At 42.2% G+C, this 22,112-nt stretch overlaps 1 protein-coding gene across 11 annotated transcripts in view; it reads left to right on the top strand.

The window, feature by feature from the left end:
- fryl (furry homolog, like) overlaps window positions 1-22,112 on the top strand; it is a 109,976-nt gene that overhangs the window by 31,638 nt on the left and 56,226 nt on the right. For 8 of the 11 annotated variants that reach the window (XM_084066794.1, XM_084066785.1, XM_084066791.1 and 5 more), the window contains 13 exons: window positions 3,629-3,837; window positions 4,537-4,590; window positions 7,169-7,308; window positions 7,569-7,665; window positions 9,413-9,492; window positions 10,955-11,035; window positions 11,523-11,691; window positions 12,843-12,935; window positions 13,529-13,627; window positions 15,472-15,573; window positions 19,857-19,901; window positions 21,632-21,735; window positions 21,985-22,093. In XM_084066794.1, the coding sequence (XP_083922920.1) occupies window positions 3,718-3,837; window positions 4,537-4,590; window positions 7,169-7,308; window positions 7,569-7,665; window positions 9,413-9,492; window positions 10,955-11,035; window positions 11,523-11,691; window positions 12,843-12,935; window positions 13,529-13,627; window positions 15,472-15,573; window positions 19,857-19,901; window positions 21,632-21,735; window positions 21,985-22,093 (1,293 nt within the window). In that variant the 5' untranslated portion in view covers window positions 3,629-3,717. The remainder of the gene's footprint in view (window positions 1-3,628; window positions 3,838-4,536; window positions 4,591-7,168; window positions 7,309-7,568; window positions 7,666-9,412; window positions 9,493-10,954; window positions 11,036-11,522; window positions 11,692-12,842; window positions 12,936-13,528; window positions 13,628-15,471; window positions 15,574-19,856; window positions 19,902-21,631; window positions 21,736-21,984; window positions 22,094-22,112) is intronic. The other 3 variants (XM_084066789.1, XM_084066793.1, XM_084066786.1) reach the window with 1 other exon arrangement.

The following is a 22,112-nucleotide window of genomic DNA, read 5'->3' as shown; positions in this document are numbered from 1 at the left end:
GTCTATTTCTCGCTTCAAATGTTTTCAAAAACATTCTTGGGAGCAATGTTTAGTTGTAAATTACATGGTGTGTTTGTTTACATGGCTGTCATGTTGGATACAGCATAATATCAAGCAGTGCAGGTTGATATGAGCAGGTGGTCTGAGTCTTTGATTAGACAGCGGTCTGTTATTGAGCTCATCGGTCATTATCCAGAAATAACACCGCTGAATTCAGTGATTGACCAATCAGAATCAAGCATTCAACCAAGCTGTATAATAAAGCAACATAAGGCATTTGTAGAATCTGCCTCAGGTCTTAATGGGTTAACGGTGTACAAATTGAACTAAATATTTGCTACACTGTCAAGAGTTAAATTAGCACTGAGGTCTTTGCGGTGTAGATGAGGGTCCCGGACTCCCGGAGATAAACATTGAATGTAATGCATATCGAACTGGGGGGTCCTTGCAGTGAAAAAAAGGTTAAGAATCACTGATTCAGAGAACTATCTGTGGGTTCTCCTGGTGACCCCTGCAAGAATGTGTTACAGGAAGCCTGTGTCAATATTGAGAGGTGCTGCTGTGCACATATACAGCTCTCGTCTCCAGCTGAGAATGTGCGTACGTGCGTTGCGTTCGTGCTTTGTGTGTGTGTGAGTGAGTGAGCGTTACAGTATTTCAGCGCTCTCCCTCCCACTGAGTTGCGGGGGTCACCTGTTCCCAATCTTATGAACTTTTACATAACTCTGGAAGCGAGGCAGAGGGGGGCTTTTGTTGATCATGTGGAGGCAGTGTTCCATCAGTGTTCTGTTCTCAGGACAACTCCCAGCTCCAACAACACATCTGACTCAAGTGGTTTATTTAATGTTAAAAAGTAAGACAGCCAGTTGTTGCTCTGAAACTTATTTTGTTGTTGGGGGGGGGGGGGGGGGGGGGGCTGACTGATGGCCCCTAAAATTAGGTTATGGTGTAATACATTCACCCCTACCTACATGCATGTCTCCTGTTATCACTGTATTGCAATATTGCAGTAAGTAACCGCCCTGCCCATGTTGGAGGAATGGACTCTTGTATGCATAATATTCTGGAACCAGAGTGATTTGTTTACATTTGTATCATGCAAATAAATGAATGTGAATCAGAGATCAGAAACCAGAATGGAGAGGTAAAGGGGACCTTTGCACCCTGGCGCAAGTTTTTTTGTCTTGTTTTGACTGGAAGATGATAACTTTCACTTTTATTGATGACTTATCTTATCAAAACTATGCCAGACAGCCAAGGTCACCATTGCTAATGAGATTTATGACCTTTGTAACCGTTTGTTACTACCACCGTTTGTTGACCGAAGAGGTGATCAATGTTTGGGTCGAGAGGGTCAGAGTCTCAATCAAGGTCAAGGTTTGCCTGTTAGTGAAATTATTAGAGAGCAAATTGACGGGTTTTCATGAAGCTTGATGGAAACGATCTGTAGACTGCCCGAAGAGATGATTAACTTCTGTGTCGAAAAGGTAGAGGTCCTAATCAAGGGAAAGGTAAAAACGACATATCATATCTCGGTTTGAAATGGCGCATACCTTGACAATTAGCCTAGCCTAGCGTAGTGTTGGCGTTATGCAACAATCTTTCTAGTTGGTTTTGTGTTACTAAGACCTTATGTCAGATTTATAATACATTTTATTTCAATGTATACTTTATTATTATTCATGTATTTATTTTTTGCCATTTTAGCATAAAGCCTACAATACACCAAAATGTTGAGCTGGGAACAGCAGAGGTTCTGATCGTTGGGGGTAGTCCGCTTTATACTTGGGTATTTTCAGCTGTAGTGTCAAAACATCGGTCCAAAAATGACAATTTCGAGGCCTACATTTGTGTATGAAAAACAGGGTGTATAGTAGGGGCAGGATTGTCCACAGCACACAAATAATATATCATCTGTTGTTGTTAATATAGTCATGGCTTTTTTTGGAATGAAGAAATTAACCCATTAAAACCGGGAAAGCATCTGTCATTTTAGATTTGAGCTAAAAAGCATTATTTATTTTATACATTGCTAAATACAAGCTCATAGCGCGTCACTTCGTGCTATGAGCTTGTAGATCTGCTATTTTAGAAAAACCTACAAAGACATTTGTAGAATCAGCCTCAGGTCTTAACCCATTTAATCCAGGAACACATCTGTGTCATTTTAGATTTTAGCTTTTATTGCAAAGATTTTTGCAAATCTCTGAATATGTATACCGGTATATATTTTTGGAACTCAAATCTTTGCTTCTGGGGGGTCCCTGGCCTAATATCATTTTGGGTGGTCCTTGACATGAAAAAGTTTGAAAATCACTGATATTATAGCATTTAGAAGATATTTGTAGATGCGTTCCCGGATTGAATTGTATGTTATTGGGTTAAGAGATGCACTGGTGTCTCTGATTGAGGAGAGGACATCACTGACTGTATGATATTTCAGAAGGGCCCCACTGTGACAAAGTGAGTTTTTGAGCACAAGAGTTTTTACTGCTTCCAAAATGATAGCTTTCGCTGAAGTCAAAGTTATGGTCAGTGAATGATGTTGGTGGTGGTCTGGCAAGGGAAAGTACCGCATTGAAAGTTTCTCTACTGGTTTTTCTGAAAAGAAGTGACATTTATCTGATGATCCAGGCAGCTGGGATGAAACATTTTACTTGGACTACATACACATTTCAAAGGATTTTTTTTTTGTGGCACATAGTGGTAGCTTGCTGGATAGTGCGTCAACCACAAAATGGCGACGTCTCCAGTTTGATTGCAACTGGAGACCTGTGAGACCTTTCTTTACACTGTCCTATCTGAATAAACAATTTAACCACAGGATCCATAGCGTCCCTATTCTGGGCATGCCATGTCATAGGCAAAAATAGGTGAGCATTCGGCGAAAATAGAAGACCTGCAAGCCCAAAACGCAACACTTTGTGAGCTGGTAAATCGTCTACTTTAAGTGTACAGGGGAAAAAGGAGGGGACCAAGTACAGACCCCTGGGGGACTCCGGTCAACGACGTATATAGGGTTTAAGTGGATGAAGGATGGAAACCATTGTCGTGGTGGCTAAAAGCTGATAACTTAATTAAATGTACATCATGTTTGGATCACTAGCTTTGAGTGATGTGAGACCAAATGCCTAATGCCCATATTCTATACATATATCCACAATAGGGCTGCAGCTATTGATTATTTTCTAGCATTTATTCCATCAATTACTTTTTTGATGAAATGATTAATCCAGAAACTTTTTTGTCTTTTTTTTATTTATTTTTTATATATTAACGATTGACACGAAACGATTGTAATAGATTTTTTATAATCCACTAAATTGATTATTATTGCTATTGTGTACTTAGAACAGTATCACAATTAAACGGTGAACATTGACGATCTACAATGTCACAAAGTGACACGTTGTGAACTTGTAGATCTGCAATTTTATAATCGATTAAATTGATTATGTCGATTAACTGTTGCACCGCTACTCCTCACCTATCACATTTAGTACAAAACATCCTTAATTACATAATTTTAAATGGGAGATTCCGTTTAACTTTGGGCTGATCGCTCATATCCTCACTGACCTCCTTTTATTCATCCTCTCTCTCTCTCTCTCTCTCTCTCTCTCCACAGCCTCGGCACCAGTGAGCACCAGCGTGAGTAGACGCCGAGCCCCCTCCTCTGTCACTCCCCTCTCGTGGGAGAAACGAAACGCCGCCGTCATGTCCAGCATCACCATCGACCCCGAGCTGAAGCCCGGGGAGTTCGTCATCAAAAGTCTGTTCGCCGAGTTCGCTGTGCTGGCCGAGAAGAAGATCGAGGTGGTGATGGCTGAACCGCTGGTGAGTAGAGAGAGAGACACACTCACAAAACCATCATTTTTAACTTTTTCAGTGGCTCAGAGCCTCTGCCTGAAGACCAAAAGCCTAATATCTCCCCAGCCAAGAGGGAATTCCCTCTTACGCTAGTGGTTAAGATGTTTGGCTTTAGTGTCCCTATCCACGTGGGAGACCTGAGTTCGAATCGCGGGTGCTTCATTTTCATTTAAACGTAGACCTATGCCAGCGTCATTTTAATTGGTGGTGGTGGTGGGGGTATTATAACATCTTCTGTAAGGCGTGACGCGCCCTCACTTTTTTTGGACGGCTCTCCCTCCATTCAGTCATCTTTTGAGTTCTGGTCGGTTCTCTCGTTCCACATCCCACCCATCTTTCTCTCCTTAATTTCCGTTTTAGCCGGGCTGCTGTGTTTGTCCAGCGGTGAGGTGTTGGCTGGATGTTGACAGAGGGGTAAATGACCCCGGGGGGGCTCCTCCATAGCGGGCCTATCTCGCTGTCATATTCAGCCACATCGTCACCGCCAGCACTGCTCTCCCATTTCACCTGCCTCCTCGTCCTCCAGTCCACCCGACGCCACCGGCATCGCTGTGCTGTTGTGAGAGGAATCCATTCTGCCCCGTGACTAGCAACTGACCCTCTATCTCTCTCTCTCTCTATGTCTCTACCCCCCCCCCCCCCCCCCCCCCACCCATTCACACACAGGAAAAGCCCCTGTCCCGATCCCTTCAGAGAGGGGAAGACGCACAATTTGATCAGGTGAGTCCAGCAGTAATCATTTAATGGAAAACTTCTCGTTTGTATCTTGTGACTTATACTTCGTTGCGTGCCAGTGTCGCATGTTGAAAACAGACGATCTACAAGCTCACAACGCATCGCGACACGTTGTGAGCTTGTAGATGGGCTATTTTCGGCATGCAACATTAGCACCTGACTGAGTATATCGGGTTTGTAGAATTCCTCTTATTCTTACTGTACCTCAGTCTAAGCGCATGAACCCACCGCCACACACACACACGAACACACACACTATCACACTATCACACAACACCCAATCAATCCCCTACTCAATGGTCCATCTGTCTCTCATCTCTGACTGGTGCAGAACCCCCGAACAATGGGGCCGCCCCGTCGCAGCAGTGCTTTGTTCAGCACAAACGCCAAAAAAAAAAGCAAACGAGGGTAGGGAGCTATAGATCCAGCTGCCTCCATTGTGAGCGAACGAGGCAGAGACAAGAGAGAGAGAGAGAGTGTGGGCACACAGAGTGAGAGTATGTGGAATCGCTGTGTCATCCTCAGCAGTAAATCAGCACCGGGTGCTGGAGTGTGTCCTCCTGGCGCCGTGAGGTCAGAGGGAGCACTTGCGTAACTCTAACCACCCAGCATCCATCACCCTGCACCCACCAGCACACTGTGCCAGGCCCTTAAACACACGTACACGTACAGTACGTGCCGCACAGACCTATGTTATGCATACCACACTGTTGGAGGTCAGTTCACCTCACATCGCCTGCATTGTGCGAACGGATGTCAGTGTCGGCATCTAAAGGCCGCTACGATGCTCGTTACCCGTGGTCTCGAGTCTTTAGTCACAGTTTTTTATCAATTCCACATATAGCGTTATATCATCTCTGTCGGGTGTAAACCTCATATGTCCAAAACAGTTACTGCTCAGTATTCAAATTCAAAAATGGCAAAGGTAGCACATCTGCAAGCTTTTGTTCGAGCTTGCAGATCTACTACATTTGATGCTTTTGTGTGACGCTGTAGTATGTTCAAGTAGGGCGTTAATTTACGAAAAAACACAAAAAGTTAAAATATGGAGATAAGGGGTTTTCCTGCCCGACAGCAACGATATATTTCACGGCTACCATATATCATCCCCTTAACAATGCTTTTATTGCTCCGCTTATCCAGTACAAGTTAAAGCTGATTTACAATCAGGGGCCTCATTATCATGGATGCGATCAAAGTGCTGATGAGGTGTTTGGAGCGGCAGCAGCAAAGCCCCGGCAAGCGGGTGGGCTCGGCGTACGGCCACTGCTGCAGAGAGCGCCGCTCAATAGGATATCAGGAAGCACACTGTGCTCGACATGTCATTCAACACCGCACACACACACCCCAGGCCCAATCAATAGCTCCAGTATGGTCACCCACTGGCCGAGGTCACCTCTGCTCGAACCCTGTGCGCTGCACTCTTTTGGCTCGGCACCTTTTCGTGAACATCTCAGCTGGGGAACAGTTCACACCACGGTTGTGTTTCATAACCATTCTTTGCGTAATGTTTTATATTTAACAGATTCAATCCAGGAACGCATCTGTGTCATTTTTAGCTATAACCATTATTTTATACTTTGGCTATTAAAAAATAGCAAATATACAAGCTCATAGTGCGGCACCAAGTGCCACGCTATAAGCTTGTAGATCTGCATTTTTTTTTATAATCGTAAATATGTGTGCAAATCTTTAAATATATATTTTTCAAAGCGAACATTTGTAACTCAAATCTTTGCTTCTGGGGGTCCCTGGTACTAAATATTTTTGAGATGGGGGTCGGCGGCCAAATACATCCGTCCTTGACATGAAAAAGTTTGAGCACCACTGATATAGCAACATAAGTTTTTCAGAAACCTGTTAGGATTTAGAAGACATTTGTAGGTGCGTTCCCGGATTGAATCGGTTAATAACTGATTTAAGACCTGTGAATAACAGCGGCTGAAGGGGAAGCTTCCATGTTATTTAGATAGCATGCCGTTTTAGACAGATGCTCGGTTTATTGTTAACATGGTATCCTAGTTACTGAATTGATCGTCTTTGCGGTCTACTTACGTGACCGTTTATCCCGTTATTTGTTGACTATGGTTAATCCCATTTAACATCTACTAAGTACCTAAGTTGTAAATGTAAGCAATTATTGACACTGTTGCAAGATGTAATTAAAATATGATAAATCATTCATTGTAACACATACTGTAATCCGATTTATTAGCTGGTGCTCATTTGGAGCTCAGGAAGTCGTCTAGCCCAGACTGACAATGGACGTCCAACATTCTTGATCATCAGATCATTCCAGTTAAATTGATTCAGATGTGATCATAATAAATATATATATTTTTTCACATCTTACCTTTTAAAAGTGCATCACAATCATGCTGCAACTCTACTGCTCTACTAGTGTTTGCTCTAATTTACTGGATCTATTGACAAGGCTCCATGATCTGCCATTGTTGTAAAAAATGAATAAATTGGTCCATTGGAGCAAATGGAGTTGTCGCCACTCTCTCATTACATGGCTCTGGTCTAGCCCATTCTAACGCTGACCATGTTTGTTTTCCAGTTAATAAGCTCTATGAGCTCAATAGCGGAACACTGTTTGCCCTCCCTGCTGCGCACGCTGTTCGACTGGTACCGCCGGCAGAGCGGCACCGAGGACGAGTCTTACGAATACAGGCCTCGCTCCAGCACCAAGTCCAAAGGGTAAGGCTTGATTTCATAGTTAAGCACGGGTGATGCACACCAAAAATAGCCGATCTACAAGCTGTGAGGTTGTAGATTGTCTATTTCAGGTGTGCGACAACCTGCATGCAACTAGTTATACATCAGGCATATTGGCTTATTTCTCTCCTGGTCCTCCTCGTATAGAAATCACCTCAGTGATTTCGTGTGACGGCATTATCAGTTTTTCTTCAGTTTTGTTCATAATCTGTCATTTTTTCTCTCTCTTTCTCTCTCTACAGAGACGAACAGCACCGGGATAAAGACTACCTTTTGGAGCGGAGAGACTTGGCCATAGATTTCATTTTTTGTTTAGTTTCTGTGGAAGTTTTAAAACAGGTGAGCAGCTCTCACACACTCGCTGTCTGGTCTTGTAGTAGTTCTGTGCCAACACAGTAAGGCACTACGTTATCGCTGGTACAAACCAAACGAGTGGTGGTAGTGTTTCTCAACTTCACCTTTTCAAACAGTGCTGACGCACAAGGTCGAGAGACGTTCTGCAGTTTTTGGGAGATTCGAGACCGCCCTTGGCAGCCAGATGCTAGCTCTTGTTATGCTTAGCCTCCACAGCTATTATCTAAAATTGTAACCCTTCCACATTCAGGCCCTTCCTCTCAGGGGCCCCGTCCAAGGGCCTCTCTCTGACAAGGTTTCCTTCTTGTAGGGTTAATCAAACTAATTGATTTAATCGATTATCAAACAATAATCAAAATGTAATAATATAATCAATTAATAAATAATCCTTATTTTGGCCATTTCCTCTCCCCTGGGTACCAGAAAATACTCCCTTTCCCTTATGTGAAAGAACTTTTGCAGATCTGTTTTTTTTTATTGAATACTTAATTAACAGTTGCAAATAGTACAGTGGTACGATATTACAATGATTGCTAAAAGGATAACACTAAAAGCCCTAGGGGCTTGTTTCCATTGTGGTCCTGTGTATTCAATTCATTGAGACATTTAAAGACATCATATCATATATGCCAGCAGCACTACGTCCCACACAAGAAAAATATAAATGTCAGAAGAACCCTCGTATAGATTTTACCTCACTGTTTCTCAAACAGATATTGGAATTGCCAAACAGTTGAGTCTAAAAGAAAAAGCATCACTACTATAGCTCTTGACAGTTGTTATGTCTCTTTATTATAACTGCCATCCACTGGATTTCCAGTGCTGTCTGATAATAGAGGGTGGATTACATTTAACACCTGAAAGCAGGTGCTTTTATTTTCTGTTTAGAAAAATCAATCTTCTCAAGGTTCAAGGTGCTTTATTGTCAAATGTACATACAATACTGTACGTAGCAACATTGCAGACAGTAACATTATTCTACTATATACAATATATACTGTACACACATGTCAAATATAAATTGATATACATAATATACAAAATAGAAATCAAATTAATCAGAATTAGAGAAACATTTCATCATACAGTATATAAATACGATATTGCAGTGGTGCTCGAACATTTTCATTTCAAGGACCCCAAATCAATGTGCATTTGACCAAGGACCCCCATTTGAAATGATTTTATGCCAGGGACTCCCATAAAAGAAGATTTGTCAACGTTTGTCAGACTTTTTTGTAAATAGCCAATCTATGAGGTCACACGTAGTGAAAAATAAATAAGGTCCTAAGTGTTTACGCAATTCGTCTTTTTTCTGGGGACCCCCGGCGACCCCCTCAAGGACCCCTGGGGCTTTCCAGAACCCACAGTATAGAGAACCGGTGCTATAGCACTGACAACCAGTGCTACACTGTACTCTTCTTTTTCTTTCTATCAGTTATCAGTGTGAGCATGCAGGCAGAATGGTAAATAGAGTCTGTGTCAGGAGCACACACCCTCCTACAGGGCTTTCTTCTGAATTTGTTCCCCGGTCCAGGCTCTGGCCGTGTCCCTGCAGCACACACTGTCCACATCATTCCAAACCACACAGCAGCCCTGGAGACCGGAGCTCCGCTTGTCCTTGGCACGTCTTGTGTAGGGAGGAGGATAATGAATGGTAGCGAAGAGGGAAGCATGAAGGGGGAGTATCAATGCTGCAAATAAGACTAATGATTTAATGCCTGTGTCACAGATTCCTCTTCATCCAGTGCCAGATGGTTTAGTACACGAAGTTCTCAACCTGGCGTTCAAGCACTTTAAGCATAAAGAGGGGTGAGTGTACACACACACACACACACACACACACACACACACACACACACACACACACACACACACACACACACACACACACACACACACACACTTGCAGAGACACACACATGCACACAGATCCCTTGAAATGGACATAGCGTTTAACCACTTACAGAATACTTTGTCAAAAACAGCCGATCTACAAGCTCACAACATTGTGAGCTTGTACATCATATACTTTTGAAAACATTTTTGAGAAGGAAAAAAAAAAAACGTTTTTGTGAATAGATTGGTCATTGATGAACATATCAATCATCACTTAATCGTTCATTCACTCCATTGTGGGTGTGGCTTTGTGACCGGGACTGCCAATTGACAGTCAGTCATGTCTTTATGGCTGTTTGGATACAGTGCTTTTTATGGCCCATGTGTGACTTTATGATCCGTCCACTCCACATCATTAATGCCTCTTAAAGAAAACACATTGGGTCTTTTTCTGGCTTGTTCACCACGCTCCAGCACTCGGCAAATAGGTTCCTGTGGTCGGCGACGGTTGGGTTCATTTCTGGCAGCTCAAATTGTTAAACAAATTTTTAATTTGGTTGTGACTCCAAGCTCATAATATTTATTTACCAAAAAACGTCCTCAATTAATACTTAAAAGCTATGTAAATAAGGAAAGGACAGGTACGTGTCACTTACTTAGTCTGGCAATTTCCAGCTGGCAGATTCGTCAGGCTGGAGCTGGCAGTTCGATGGAATGCATTGAAGTCAATGAGAGCCAAGCGAACAAGCATAATGCATAAACACTATTTATTTATCATTGTGACCTTTGTTAGATAATCGGTTCAGGAAAATAAAATACATTTCACACATTTTCTTTATGTTTATCGACGTGCACACTATATAATGTTATTGAGGTATCTAAAGAGCACAGACTTCTGACAGGGCTCTCCAGCCTGAAACTTAGTCAGTGCTCTTTAGATACCTCAATAACATGATATAGTGTGCCCATCGTTGATCGATAAACAGAGAGATCAGAATCAACGTTTGATACTGTATGTCTTCTTAAATTTTCCTGACACTATTATCTCAGAAGTGTCGCAATCATTAAAGTTTATTCTAAGCTGGTCCTTCCGGCTCCCATTGACTTTTTTTTGCATTTCATAGAACTTACAGTTTCACTTTGCAAATCTGAATTGTGACTAACCGTTTAAAATGGAGGTAGTTGGGAAATGGAAAGATGAATGGTGAATTATTTTCCTTTGACACAGATATTTCAATGTCATAGTGAAGAATTTTATAGATTGAGCAGCCCTACCTCTAGCCAGTATTAGAAACGGACTAGAGCCAACGGTAGAATGCCTTTGAAATAATTCCCCAAATTGTATGATGTTGAGGAAGGGTGGTGGTGGCATTGCAAAGATATAAAAATTCCTCTACTTGTACATGAAGTGATAACATTCTCCCTGATCTACCAGGTACTCTGGCCCCAACACCGGAAACGTGCACATCATCGCAGACCTGTATGCCGAGGTCATCGGCGTCCTCACGCAATCCAAGTAATCTTATGTTTTTTTATGTATACCCACCCTTATGAATAACCTTCTAACTGATTTAACCCATTTAGACCTGTTAGACCTATACGCTGTTATACGTTTCAAGCTGAGAACGCCTCTGTGTCATTTTAGTTGTTGCTATATTTCGCTGCAGAAACCTCCATATTCATCTCCATACGTATTTTCTTTGTAAATTAATGCCGTACTTGATCATTCTACGGCATCACACAAAAGCATCAAAAGTAGCAAATCCACAAGCTTGAAATGAGGTGCGAAGCGACGTGTTTTGAGCTTGTCCATCTGCTACTTTTGAATATGAATCAGTTACTTTTCAGTTACTGAAAAGTAACAGTTTTGGACATAATGAGGTTTCAGAAAACGTAGGTAGGATTTAGAAGGCGTTTTTAGAATCGTCCTCAAGTCTAAATGGGTTAACACTGTGACACGTTAAAACGTAAGCGGTATCACATTCACTGAGTGTTTCCTTCAGGTTCCAGGCAGTAAGGAAGAAGTTCATCACAGAGCTGAAGGAGCTCCGGCAGAAGGAACAGAGCCCCTACGTGGTCCAGAGCATCATCAGCCTCATCATGGGCATGAAGTTCTTCCGGGTCAAAATGTACCCCGTGGAGGACTTTGAGGCCTCCTTTCAGTTCATGCAGGTAAAAACTTTAGCGAAGTGTGTAGCGCGTGCTCCGAAAAAGCACACGTTGGCTTACGCCGAATTCACACTAGCAGCACCTCGCCCTTTTCTCAGAATGTGGAATACCGCTAACGTCTGACTCAAAGCTTGGGTATACCTGCCGAAAACAGCACAACTAGAGGTTCACAGCTTGTAGATTGACTGTTTTCAGCTCGCTACGACATCATACCAGATTAAAGCTCTATAAATTGGGATTCAATCAGGTAGATGACTGTGGCTAATCACCTCCATGTATTTGCTCTCAACTGCACTGTAGCAGGGAACTTTTACTGCTGCTGCCCCCTTTTGTTGAAGCTCAGCAAGCTCGCCGTTGCACTGCCTCATAAAGCCAGATGAATAACGATCACACACCACCATACATTGCCAAGGTGTGTGTGTGTGTGTGTGTGTGTGTTGTGGACTTGGCCAAGAGCTGTGAACGGAGCAGTGGCTCAATACAGCAGTAAAAACGCTGGCTCGACGCGCTGCTCATCTCAACATGACGCTGATTTGACCACCTTGTTAATGGAAGATGACGGGTAATACGCGGTAGTTTACGATCACCTCTTCTGTTCCCTTTACATCGCCAGTTAGCGGCCATATGTTATCTATCCGACCTGCGTAACAAATGAAAGTACCTCCGACAGTCTCCCAATGTACAACAGACTGTAACTGCTGTATATTAACGCAGAACTAAAAAGACTTTGAGGAAAAACTAATCCTCAGATTTCTGCTCATTTTAAGAACAAATTGTGTTCTCCAGACTCATGACTCATTTCATCATAGATATATTAATGTACTGTAAAAAAAAGTGTTAATTTATCTCTGAGAGTCTACAAATGAAACCAAATGGAGCCTTATGGGTCCATTTGGTTCAATGTGTACACTCTGGAGTGTAGTGCATGCACATTTAATAATAATTCATATTGATGCTGATTCATATTTAATACTGATTAGCTGCCACCAGAAGACAAATTGTAACAGTCACTGTTAGTCAGACTGCCTTATACAGTACTTGTGACCACTTTGACTGTCACTTATGAACAACAAAAGATGAATTTGACCCAGAGACTTTTTCCACCCATGTGTTGTGTGTATTCCTTTGTGACCACCCTCTCCTCCCCCCTCCAGGAATGTGCCCAGTATTTTCTGGAGGTCAAGGATAAGGACATCAAGCACGCTCTGGCAGGCCTGTTCGTGGAGATCCTCATCCCTGTTGCTGCTGTGAGTTCCGCCGTACCGCTCCCATGTTCAGCTTCCAGTGCACACTGTTTTTGATTGATTGAATACTTTATTAGCAGGTTTGTTAGCAGTACACGTAGTACAGTCAAATGTTATGCTAAAAGGATGAACAAAAAAAAGCCCCAGGGGGCTTGTTTCCAGTGTGGTCCATTATTCTCATTGTCCTTTGTACTGTCCCATCTGGACATGTTCAGTCAATGTGAGTTAATCCCATCCAGTCAACTGTAACATGTTGAGTTAATCCCATCCAGTCAATATGTAACATGTTGAGTTAAAAGAGTAGTTAACCCAAAAAAAGACACACCCAATGAATGACACCCTTGAATTCATGAAGATTTTTTGTTTTTGTCTCATTCCTTAGCTAATAATTTGATGACCAGGTCATCGGTCATTAGGAGACTCAATTGAGTCTACCGGAGACTCCGCCGGTCATCAAATTGTTGGCTCTGTAATGCGACAAAAACTAAAAAGATCCATGCATTCAAGCCTTCACGGGGTGTGTAATGCATAGAAAATAAGTAATTATTTGGGTGAACTACTCCTTTAAACCCCTCCCCTCCATCCACTCCCTTCAGGCGGTGAAGAATGAAGTCAATGTGCCGTGCCTGAAGAACTTTGTGGAGATGCTGTACCAGACCACCTTTGACCTTAGCTCCAGGAAGAAGCACTCTTTGGTAAAACCCCCATTCCACTGTCTTTGTCTCTCCCTTTCTTCTCTTTTCTGTTTCTCACGTAGCCAGACGATCATAGATCTCTGCCGACGATACGTCCGTTGACATCTAAATTCAATGTAGGGGCTAATACTGGGTGGAAACAATTTGGAGATGAAAAAAAGACTTGCAAAGACTTAATGACAGTCCTTCATATTGGGACGTTGATATGATTAGTTCTCAAAGCAGTGGGCTTAAGTTTTATCCGCAGACATTTTCTCCACTGTTCTAGCCTGTACGTACGTAGAATGTAGATGTCACCAGTAGGGATGGAGCTCGAAAACCGGGTACATTATATACCCGGGCATGAATTTATCGAGACCCGGGTATCGATAAGCTTTAGGCTTGTCGAGCCTGTTATCGAGTGCAGCGGCCCCTGACGTCATGTCTAAACTATCAAAACAAGAGGCGATCAAGAAATAAATCTAAAAACTCACGCTGGCACAAACATGTTGGTCTAAAAGTGTATTGATAGCTGCAAGTTGTGCCAAACAGCGCTGCCCAGGTTAACAAGGAAGAGTAATTTTATTGGCTCACTACATCACTATTTTAAGGGGGCTGTAAGCGTCCATTTGGTTCCATTTGTACACTCGGGTGGTTGCGTCGTTGTTGTGTTTACATGTGCGGTGCAGCGGTGAAACAATGGCGTTAACGAGTGAAACGCTCAAAAGTTTCACTCGTCCTCTTTTACCCAATGTAGCAAGTCTCCGTTGACAATTTTAATTATCCAATTGATAATAATCCGTTTGGGATCTCCCTGTGAATGAATAACTAGTGTTGCTGAGCGTGTCCGTCCCTCAGTCTATCGTTGCCGAAAATGGCAGATCTACAAGCTCACAACGTGGTGCGAACAGACGCAGTGTGAGCTTGGAGATCGGCTATGTTTGGTGCGTGACACCGTCGTACGATGAAGTATAAATTGCGCTTTTAAAGTGACAGTACACAAATTAACCGTTTCTTCAATATTATTTTCCAAAAGTAAAAAGGTCACTTGCCTTCTGTCTGTTACTCTGTAAAGTACTGTATTTGAAGGCCCTAGTAAAATGTAGTGCAAGTGATATATTTTGGTTAAAACAAAGAAAAAATAGAAAAAATAAATATGCATTTTTTGTTATAAAGAGTTGAAGAGACATGGAGATTTTATAGTAATTATTACAGTACTATTCATAATATAAAGCCATTTAACACTTATTGCACATTATATGAATGGTTGTTTTAATGATAGGCAAAAATATTTTTAACTTTTGTCATTTTAATTTTAGATAGTTGTCAGCCACAAACTCACTGTGACAACTGGCCAATAAAAAAAGATACCGGTTCTGTTCAGAATTTTTCGTCTCACGTCTTTTTTCTTAATAATAGAAAAAGATCGATAGTGGGCTCGATAAAAGCTCGGTTCGATAAGCAGGCTCGATAAGGTGCTCATTATCAATAAAAATTAACGAGCTCCATCCCTAGTCACCAGACATTAGACGTTAGTGGGGTTCCAAATGGACCCTTAGAAGTCTGTAACTCTGAGAGTGTACAAATGGAACCAAATGTACGGGTCCATTTGATTCCATTTGTACACTTCCCAGAGTGATGGTGGTCCTTGAAACTAAAAAGTCATGAAGTCCACATACCAGGTATGACCGCGTGATCTAACCGATTCCTCAATGTTGTATCCGGTTCTTCCGGATCCCAACCCTACTCTCTGATCACCAGACTACGCAAGACTAAGTCCAGTCTCTCTCTTGGTGATCTCTCTCTCTCTCTCTCTCTCTCTACCTGCCTTTTGGTTGATGCTAACGGCATTGCTCTCCCCCCAGGCTCTATATCCTCTGGTGACGTGCCTACTGTGTGTCAGTCAGAAGCAGTTCTTCCTCAACAACTGGCACATCTTCCTCCAGAACTGCCTCTCACACCTCAAGGTACAGTAGCAGAGCCACATCTCTCTCTTACACACACACACACACACACACACACACACACACACACACACACACACACACACACACACACACACACACACTCACACTCACACTCACAACTACAGTATTACACTCTCAGACACATCGTTTAGCGCCGCGATTCTCAACGTGGACAAAATTATTTCACTGGCTAGAAGAGCAAACATTTAAGAATGACTCTGCAGTTTTCACCCCCTCCACTGTTATCTCCCCACTCACGATATAGTTTTATGTTTTAAATCTAATCTAACGAAAAAATAATCTATACGTATTTTCAAATAGGGGTCTGCAGCCTAATTCTTATCAGTTTTGGGGCCCTCGACGTGAAAGTGTTTGAGAACCACTGGTTTAGCTTATTCTAAATCAGTGATTCTAAACCTTTCTAATTTCAAGGACACCCAGTTTGATATGCATTAGGCCACGGACCCCCATTTAATACAATTTGTATCTCTTGGATCCCAATCTACACGGCAAAAACCTGGTTCTTGGTTATCAGTCATTTAGCTGGGGAGACCCCCTGGAAACCCCTTCAAGGACCTCTATTGGCCCCCGACCCCATTGTTGAAAACCAGTGTCCTAAACTGTACCCCACACACTGAAGCCTCGAGGCCAACGGATATTGTCAGAGGACACTGTAAAGTATATATTTAAGTGTCTTCACTTTAAGAATTACATCATTTTCAGATTTAAATTAACGCTCGATTTTTGCTGTGTATTATGGAAAACACTTGAACCTCAGAGGTCTTATGACTCATGATATGAAACCCTTTATAGAACTTCCTTTTACCCACAGGCAGCGTAAGCAACACGCGCCCGCTTAAAAATAGAACTCTAGTAAACACCTACACTCCCACACTATTGTTTCAAGTGCCCTAGTTCAAACAGGTAACTGTAATACACATAAATGCACCAGTGAGATAATGGTATTCCAGGTAAGTTGTACAGTATTATGCTCAGCACCGCTTATAGCACAAGTAGTTTTGGTGTCTTTTTCAGCGTGCGCTCTGTGGTTCTGCCTCAAGATCACAATGTGCTTTCCCCCCCTTCGGTCACCGGCAGCCAGACCTGGACAGGAATAGCTCATGACTTGTTAATAATAACGGGCAATTTGAAGTCAACTCATGCAGGATTTGCTCTAAACTATAAAGCCCATTCTATTTTCATCCCTGCTGACCGCTTGAAAAAGCACCATCTCTGGGGGTCATTTGGGATTCATAGAACCATAGCTGCATTTGGAGCTTTCGGTTTATACTTAAGTTGCGTGCCACTGTCGTGCGCCAGAAATGGCAGATCTACCAGCTCACAACGTGCCACATTGCGACGTGTTGTGAGCTTGTAGATCAGCTGTTATCGTTACACGGCACTAGCCTGCAATAAAGTATAACGCTATAAATTAAGGATATCGTCAAATGAACTGTGAAGATTAGTTAGTGCCATTAGTGCCATAGTGGCTGGAAGCTGCTTCTAATAATTATTGCCCCCCTGTACTCAGCTTCTGATGGGTTGACTGACCAGTGGAATTGTTCCCTGCCAGAGCATTGTCTTGCAGAACAATTTCAAGACCTCCCCCACAAATTGGATTCAATTCAATTGGAAAAACAAACCAAGTGGATGATTTGGTTTTATAATGCTGATTGTCAAATTATATCTAACACTAATACTGGAATTGTCAAATTATATCCAACACTAGAATACTCGAATTCCAGTATTTCCAGTATTTTGCAAATTCCACAACGATATATCGGTGAAATTAATCCTACACCTTTTATATCGAATCAAAAGCTTTCCTCGACCTCCAAATGAAGGGCATCTCATGTGTCACATGCAACGTCAAGTGCTATTTTTGACCCAGGTCTGCTAATGACTCCTTGTAAACCAATCACGAACCGATCAAACCGATCCCTCCTCTCGTGCTCTACCAATCATAAATGGATCAAACCTATCCCTCCCCTTGTGCACTACCAATAAAAAAACAATCGAGCCGATCCCTCCTCTCTTCCTCTACCAATCATATACTGATCCCTCATCCTCTAGTGGAGTACTGTGTGATGTGAGTCTCTTGCAGTGGTGGAAGAAGTTCTCAGATGTTTTACTTAGGTAAAAGTAGCAATACCAAAATATAGAAATACTAGTAGTAAAAGTTCTGTATTCTAAATTGTACCGTACAAAGTGCAAAAGTACAAATAGTAAAATTTGAAAATAGACGATCTACAAGCTATTGTAGTTGAGCTTGTTATATAAGATATTGCTTAAGTGGTTAATGCATGTTTTGTAATAATCTAAATCTGCAAAATAACTAGTAACTAAACCTGTCAAATAATTGTAGTGGAGTAAAAAGAACAATATTTGCCTCTGAGATGTAATGTAGAGTAGAAGTATAAACTAAAATATATATATATGTAATGGAAATACTCAAGTAAAGTAAAGAATTGTACAGTAATTGAGTTTATGTACTTAGTTACTTTCCACCACTGGTCTCTGGTGTCGATTGACCCTTGGGTGACTTGAGTGTGTGTTGTTGTTGTACTGTTGGACATATTGTGTAATTCTCTTTGTAACTTCCTTGTGTTGGGAATTCCCTACGGTGTTGAATAGTCCCTCTGTGATCTCGGGACAGTGATTTCGTCACATTGTCGTCCCCCCCCCCCCCACCCTCCCCGGCACTGTGATTGATATGGATTCCTCCCTGATTGATCACTGTGATCAGCCCCTCCTGTTATGGTGATTGATTGTTGTCGTGTGATCGCCCCGATCGTTGTGGGATTTCCATGTTTTAGCGGTTTAGCCCATAGATTTTTTTTAACCCTGTGAGGGCTCTCACTAAAGAAGAACCGAGTGTCTTTGACACTTTTAATTCAGCTGATTAAGTATTCCTTATGATTGCCACGCAGGGTTAAAAAAGAATGCCAACATGGATCAGAAGATTGTTTGGACTGTTGATTTAACTCTGACCCTACTAAAAAACCCTGACTGTTAATTTAACTCTGACCCTACACTATAAAACCCTGAGCGTTCATTTAACTCTGAGAGTTTACAAACCGGTTACAGAGTTTACAAATGTAACATGTGACATAATGTCAACTCTCAGAGTTAAATGAACACTGAGGATGTAGGGCTTCTTGTTGCGTAGCACAAGACAAATGTCTTAAACTTCTTGCACGCACATTCTATCGTGTCCTCCTCTTCGTCCTGTCTGCATCCTGTGCTTTGTTTGTGTTCCGTCTCCCGTATCTGTTAATTGATTTATCTGCCCCATATTAATGCACCTTTTTTAATTTTGCTTTGCTTTCACGCATTTAGAAATGTAGACATTTATCTGTGTTCAAATGCTGTTTTTTCCATGTCATTTTCAGTAGTGTAGTAAAATTGACAGACGGCATCGTAACTGTTACGGTTAAATTCATACTGTTTGCATTTTCACAAAATTCATCTCACTGCCAAGACAGTGGCTGATTGGCGTGCTGTTAAAGGAAAACTTTGCTGACTTTATGGGTGCAACAGTTATTCTGATTGATCAATTTAATCGATTATACAATACATAATCGATTTGAATGAAATAATTCATTTATATGAAAAAATAAATACAGCAGCAAAAATGGACCGTGAAGTTCGATAGGGCTGCAATACTTAATTGCTTTCAACCTGGCGTCCCTGTTGTGAACATTTCATTATAGGCAATTAGCAGATTGACAAGCTTGTAGATCTGCTATATCTGCTCTTTTTGCACCACACTGCTGTATCAGGACGAAGTATGAAATAGAGCATAAATGGTTAACCAGACTAATAGATTTAATCGATATATATTTTTTTAAATCACGTCAATAATCGATAATTGCAGCCCTAGCTGATTTTCAACCTAAATCCCAATGTTCTGATGCGAAGACATCAATAATATATTTTAGCAAAAATTGTCTTTTGTGTATATCTCTGTGAAATGATGACGTGAAATTTCATGATATCATGTAATTATATCGAGTGTACCTTCCGTACGCTCGATATCGTGAAACAACACTATGTTATTGATCCTCACATCAGAAAAATGTAGCTTAGGTTGAAAACCTGTGGTTTTCCTTTAACACTGACAAGAGTTGGACTGCTCTCGTCATATGTGTCTTCTATTGTGTTCTGTCTCTCTGTTCTCCCTTTAAACTGCATGTCTCCCTCCTCAAACCCTCCCACTGTGTCTCCTGTCCTCTTTTATTTTGTGTTTACGTTTGTCCCTTTCTGACGTTCACTGGCTCCAGATGCCATCTAACAACAGCATCCGAAAGCAGATTGAGACGTTGCAGGTGAGTTTGGCCGATGGCAGTAATGAAGGGGCCTGGGTCACCTAGCTTAGTAGCTTACTGGCTAAAAGAGGCCAGTGCCGGGCCTCCTCAGTAACATAATGACATCTCAGAAAGAGTCACCTCATTATGGAGAGAGAATAGAGGAAGATACTTCCTAGTTGCAAATGTTTTCCAGATTGCAACGTTGCTTTGTTCTTTTCTTCTCAGCTACTGTACTTTTGTGTCTGCATCAATAGCTTTGCTGACCTGTGTGTTGTCGCAAAGTAGAGCGCAGTGCTGTTGTTTCTGTCAGTAGAGTGGACACACACACACACACACACACACACACACACACTCACACACCTTCTCCCTGTTCCTAGAGAGGTTCCTTGATCAGAGATCACAGGTTGGATTTGGATATCAAGGTGTTGGTGTTTTTGCAGTCTGCTCTGTCAGCTCTGTGCGTGTGTATGTGTGTGAACTGCGTGTGTATGTGTATGTGTGTGTTAGAGGTAGTACAGTCAAAGACTGTCGGTTCCGTCCCCGATCTGTTATCGAGTTTCCCCTCTCGCCGCCCTGCGTCTCTGCATTCACGCCTCCCGCTGACGGCAGGGAAGGTCACAGCGGCAGCCTTTTCAAAAGATTCCATTGTGTCATCTGCAGTGTGTTTACACTGGAATGTACACTGTGTTTGTTTGTGTTGCACTGGGGCTGCTTGCCTCCTCTGTGCGGTCGGAACTGTTAGGGTCCAGACGGTGAACGCTCTCCAGATACAGCACGGACGCTGCTTAGCTGTCCAGCCCAGCCCAGCGTAGAGATAAGACCTGAGGCCGATTCTTCAAATGCCTTCTAAATCAGTAGTTCTCGCACTTTCAAGATTAAAAAAAAATATCAAAAATAGCAGATATAGCAGAAGCTCGCAGCGCAACACAAAGTGACGCGCTGTGAGCTTGTATATCTGCAATTTTTGAACAGCCAACGCAAAAATCTAGAATGACGCAGATGTTTTCCAGGCTTTAATGGGAGATACTAAAGCCTGATTCATGCTTGGTTGCGCATCGTGTCCCACACCGTGCGACACCAGTGCACAACCAAGTACAAAACAGTCTTAACTTAAACTGTACATGAAATGCCTGTACGCTACACCCTTACCTCCTTGCAGCATTCTATGCATGTATGCAATACCCCCCCACCCTTCCTATTGCATCGTATTACAGAGTAAAATCGAACAATGCCCCTGAAATCCAGGGAAGGAGGACAAAGATTTCCCACAATAGTTTCTGCTGAAATGAATAGGCTAATATGTTATTAAATTACACTTTCAGGGCCAGGTCCTGGCTTAAAAAATTGCATTACTTTAAGATGAAGTAATGCCACCCACTCTTCACACACAGAATAATTGTAATAAAATGCCCCCAGGTTTTTACACAGAGGGAACAAAAATGCACCCTTCTAAATTTTTAACTTTTCTACACTACCCTAAGGTCACGAAAATCATGCGTCAATGCCCAAAACAAGCATTTAAATAAACCAGAAGTTTAGTTATTAACAGATTGTGGGGAGTTCAGTCATCCATCAGTGACTCAAATGTCTCCTACACTGCGGCTGAAAACTAGTTATTGTGTTGACCATGATCAGCTGCTCAGGAAGACATGTAACTGACTACATCAGACCTATTTAATGTCACAGGTGAGTAATAATGTCCAGCTGTAATATGTCGAGGTTCTTAATCTTGTGTCTCCGATCGGCAGAACAAAGATCCCAAGATGTCCCGTGTGGCGCTGGAGTCGCTCTACAGACTGCTGTGGGTCTACATCATCAGAATCAAGTGTGAGAGCAACACGGTCACGCAGAGGTCAGTGTTTACTAGCGCAACGCATCCTCGTGCTTCATTTAAGCACCGGCATGCGACGTTGTCACACACTAGAAAATTGTCAATCTACAAGCTCACAACGCATCGCAACGCATGGTGAGCTTGTAGATTGGCAATTATTTGCCATGCGACACCGTCGTACGATGTAGAAATCAGGCTTCATGTATCAGATACTATGGAAAGGATGTGATTGTTCACCATTGAACACATCGTTCTCTCCTTGTTTCGCAGTCGATTACTCAGCATCGTTTCAGCACTTTTCCCCAAAGGTTCTCGCAGCGTGGTTCCCCGGGACACGCCGCTCAATATCTTCGTCAAGATCATCCAATTCATAGCTCAGGTACAGTAGGACGCCCATT

Source organism: Gymnoscopelus microlampas (assembly GCF_963454915.1).
Source record: "Gymnoscopelus microlampas genome assembly, chromosome: 9".
Lineage (NCBI taxonomy): Eukaryota > Metazoa > Chordata > Actinopteri > Myctophiformes > Myctophidae > Gymnoscopelus > Gymnoscopelus microlampas.
The sequence above is the reverse complement of the archived record's forward strand: the minus strand, read 5'-3'. Positions and strand labels throughout refer to the sequence as shown.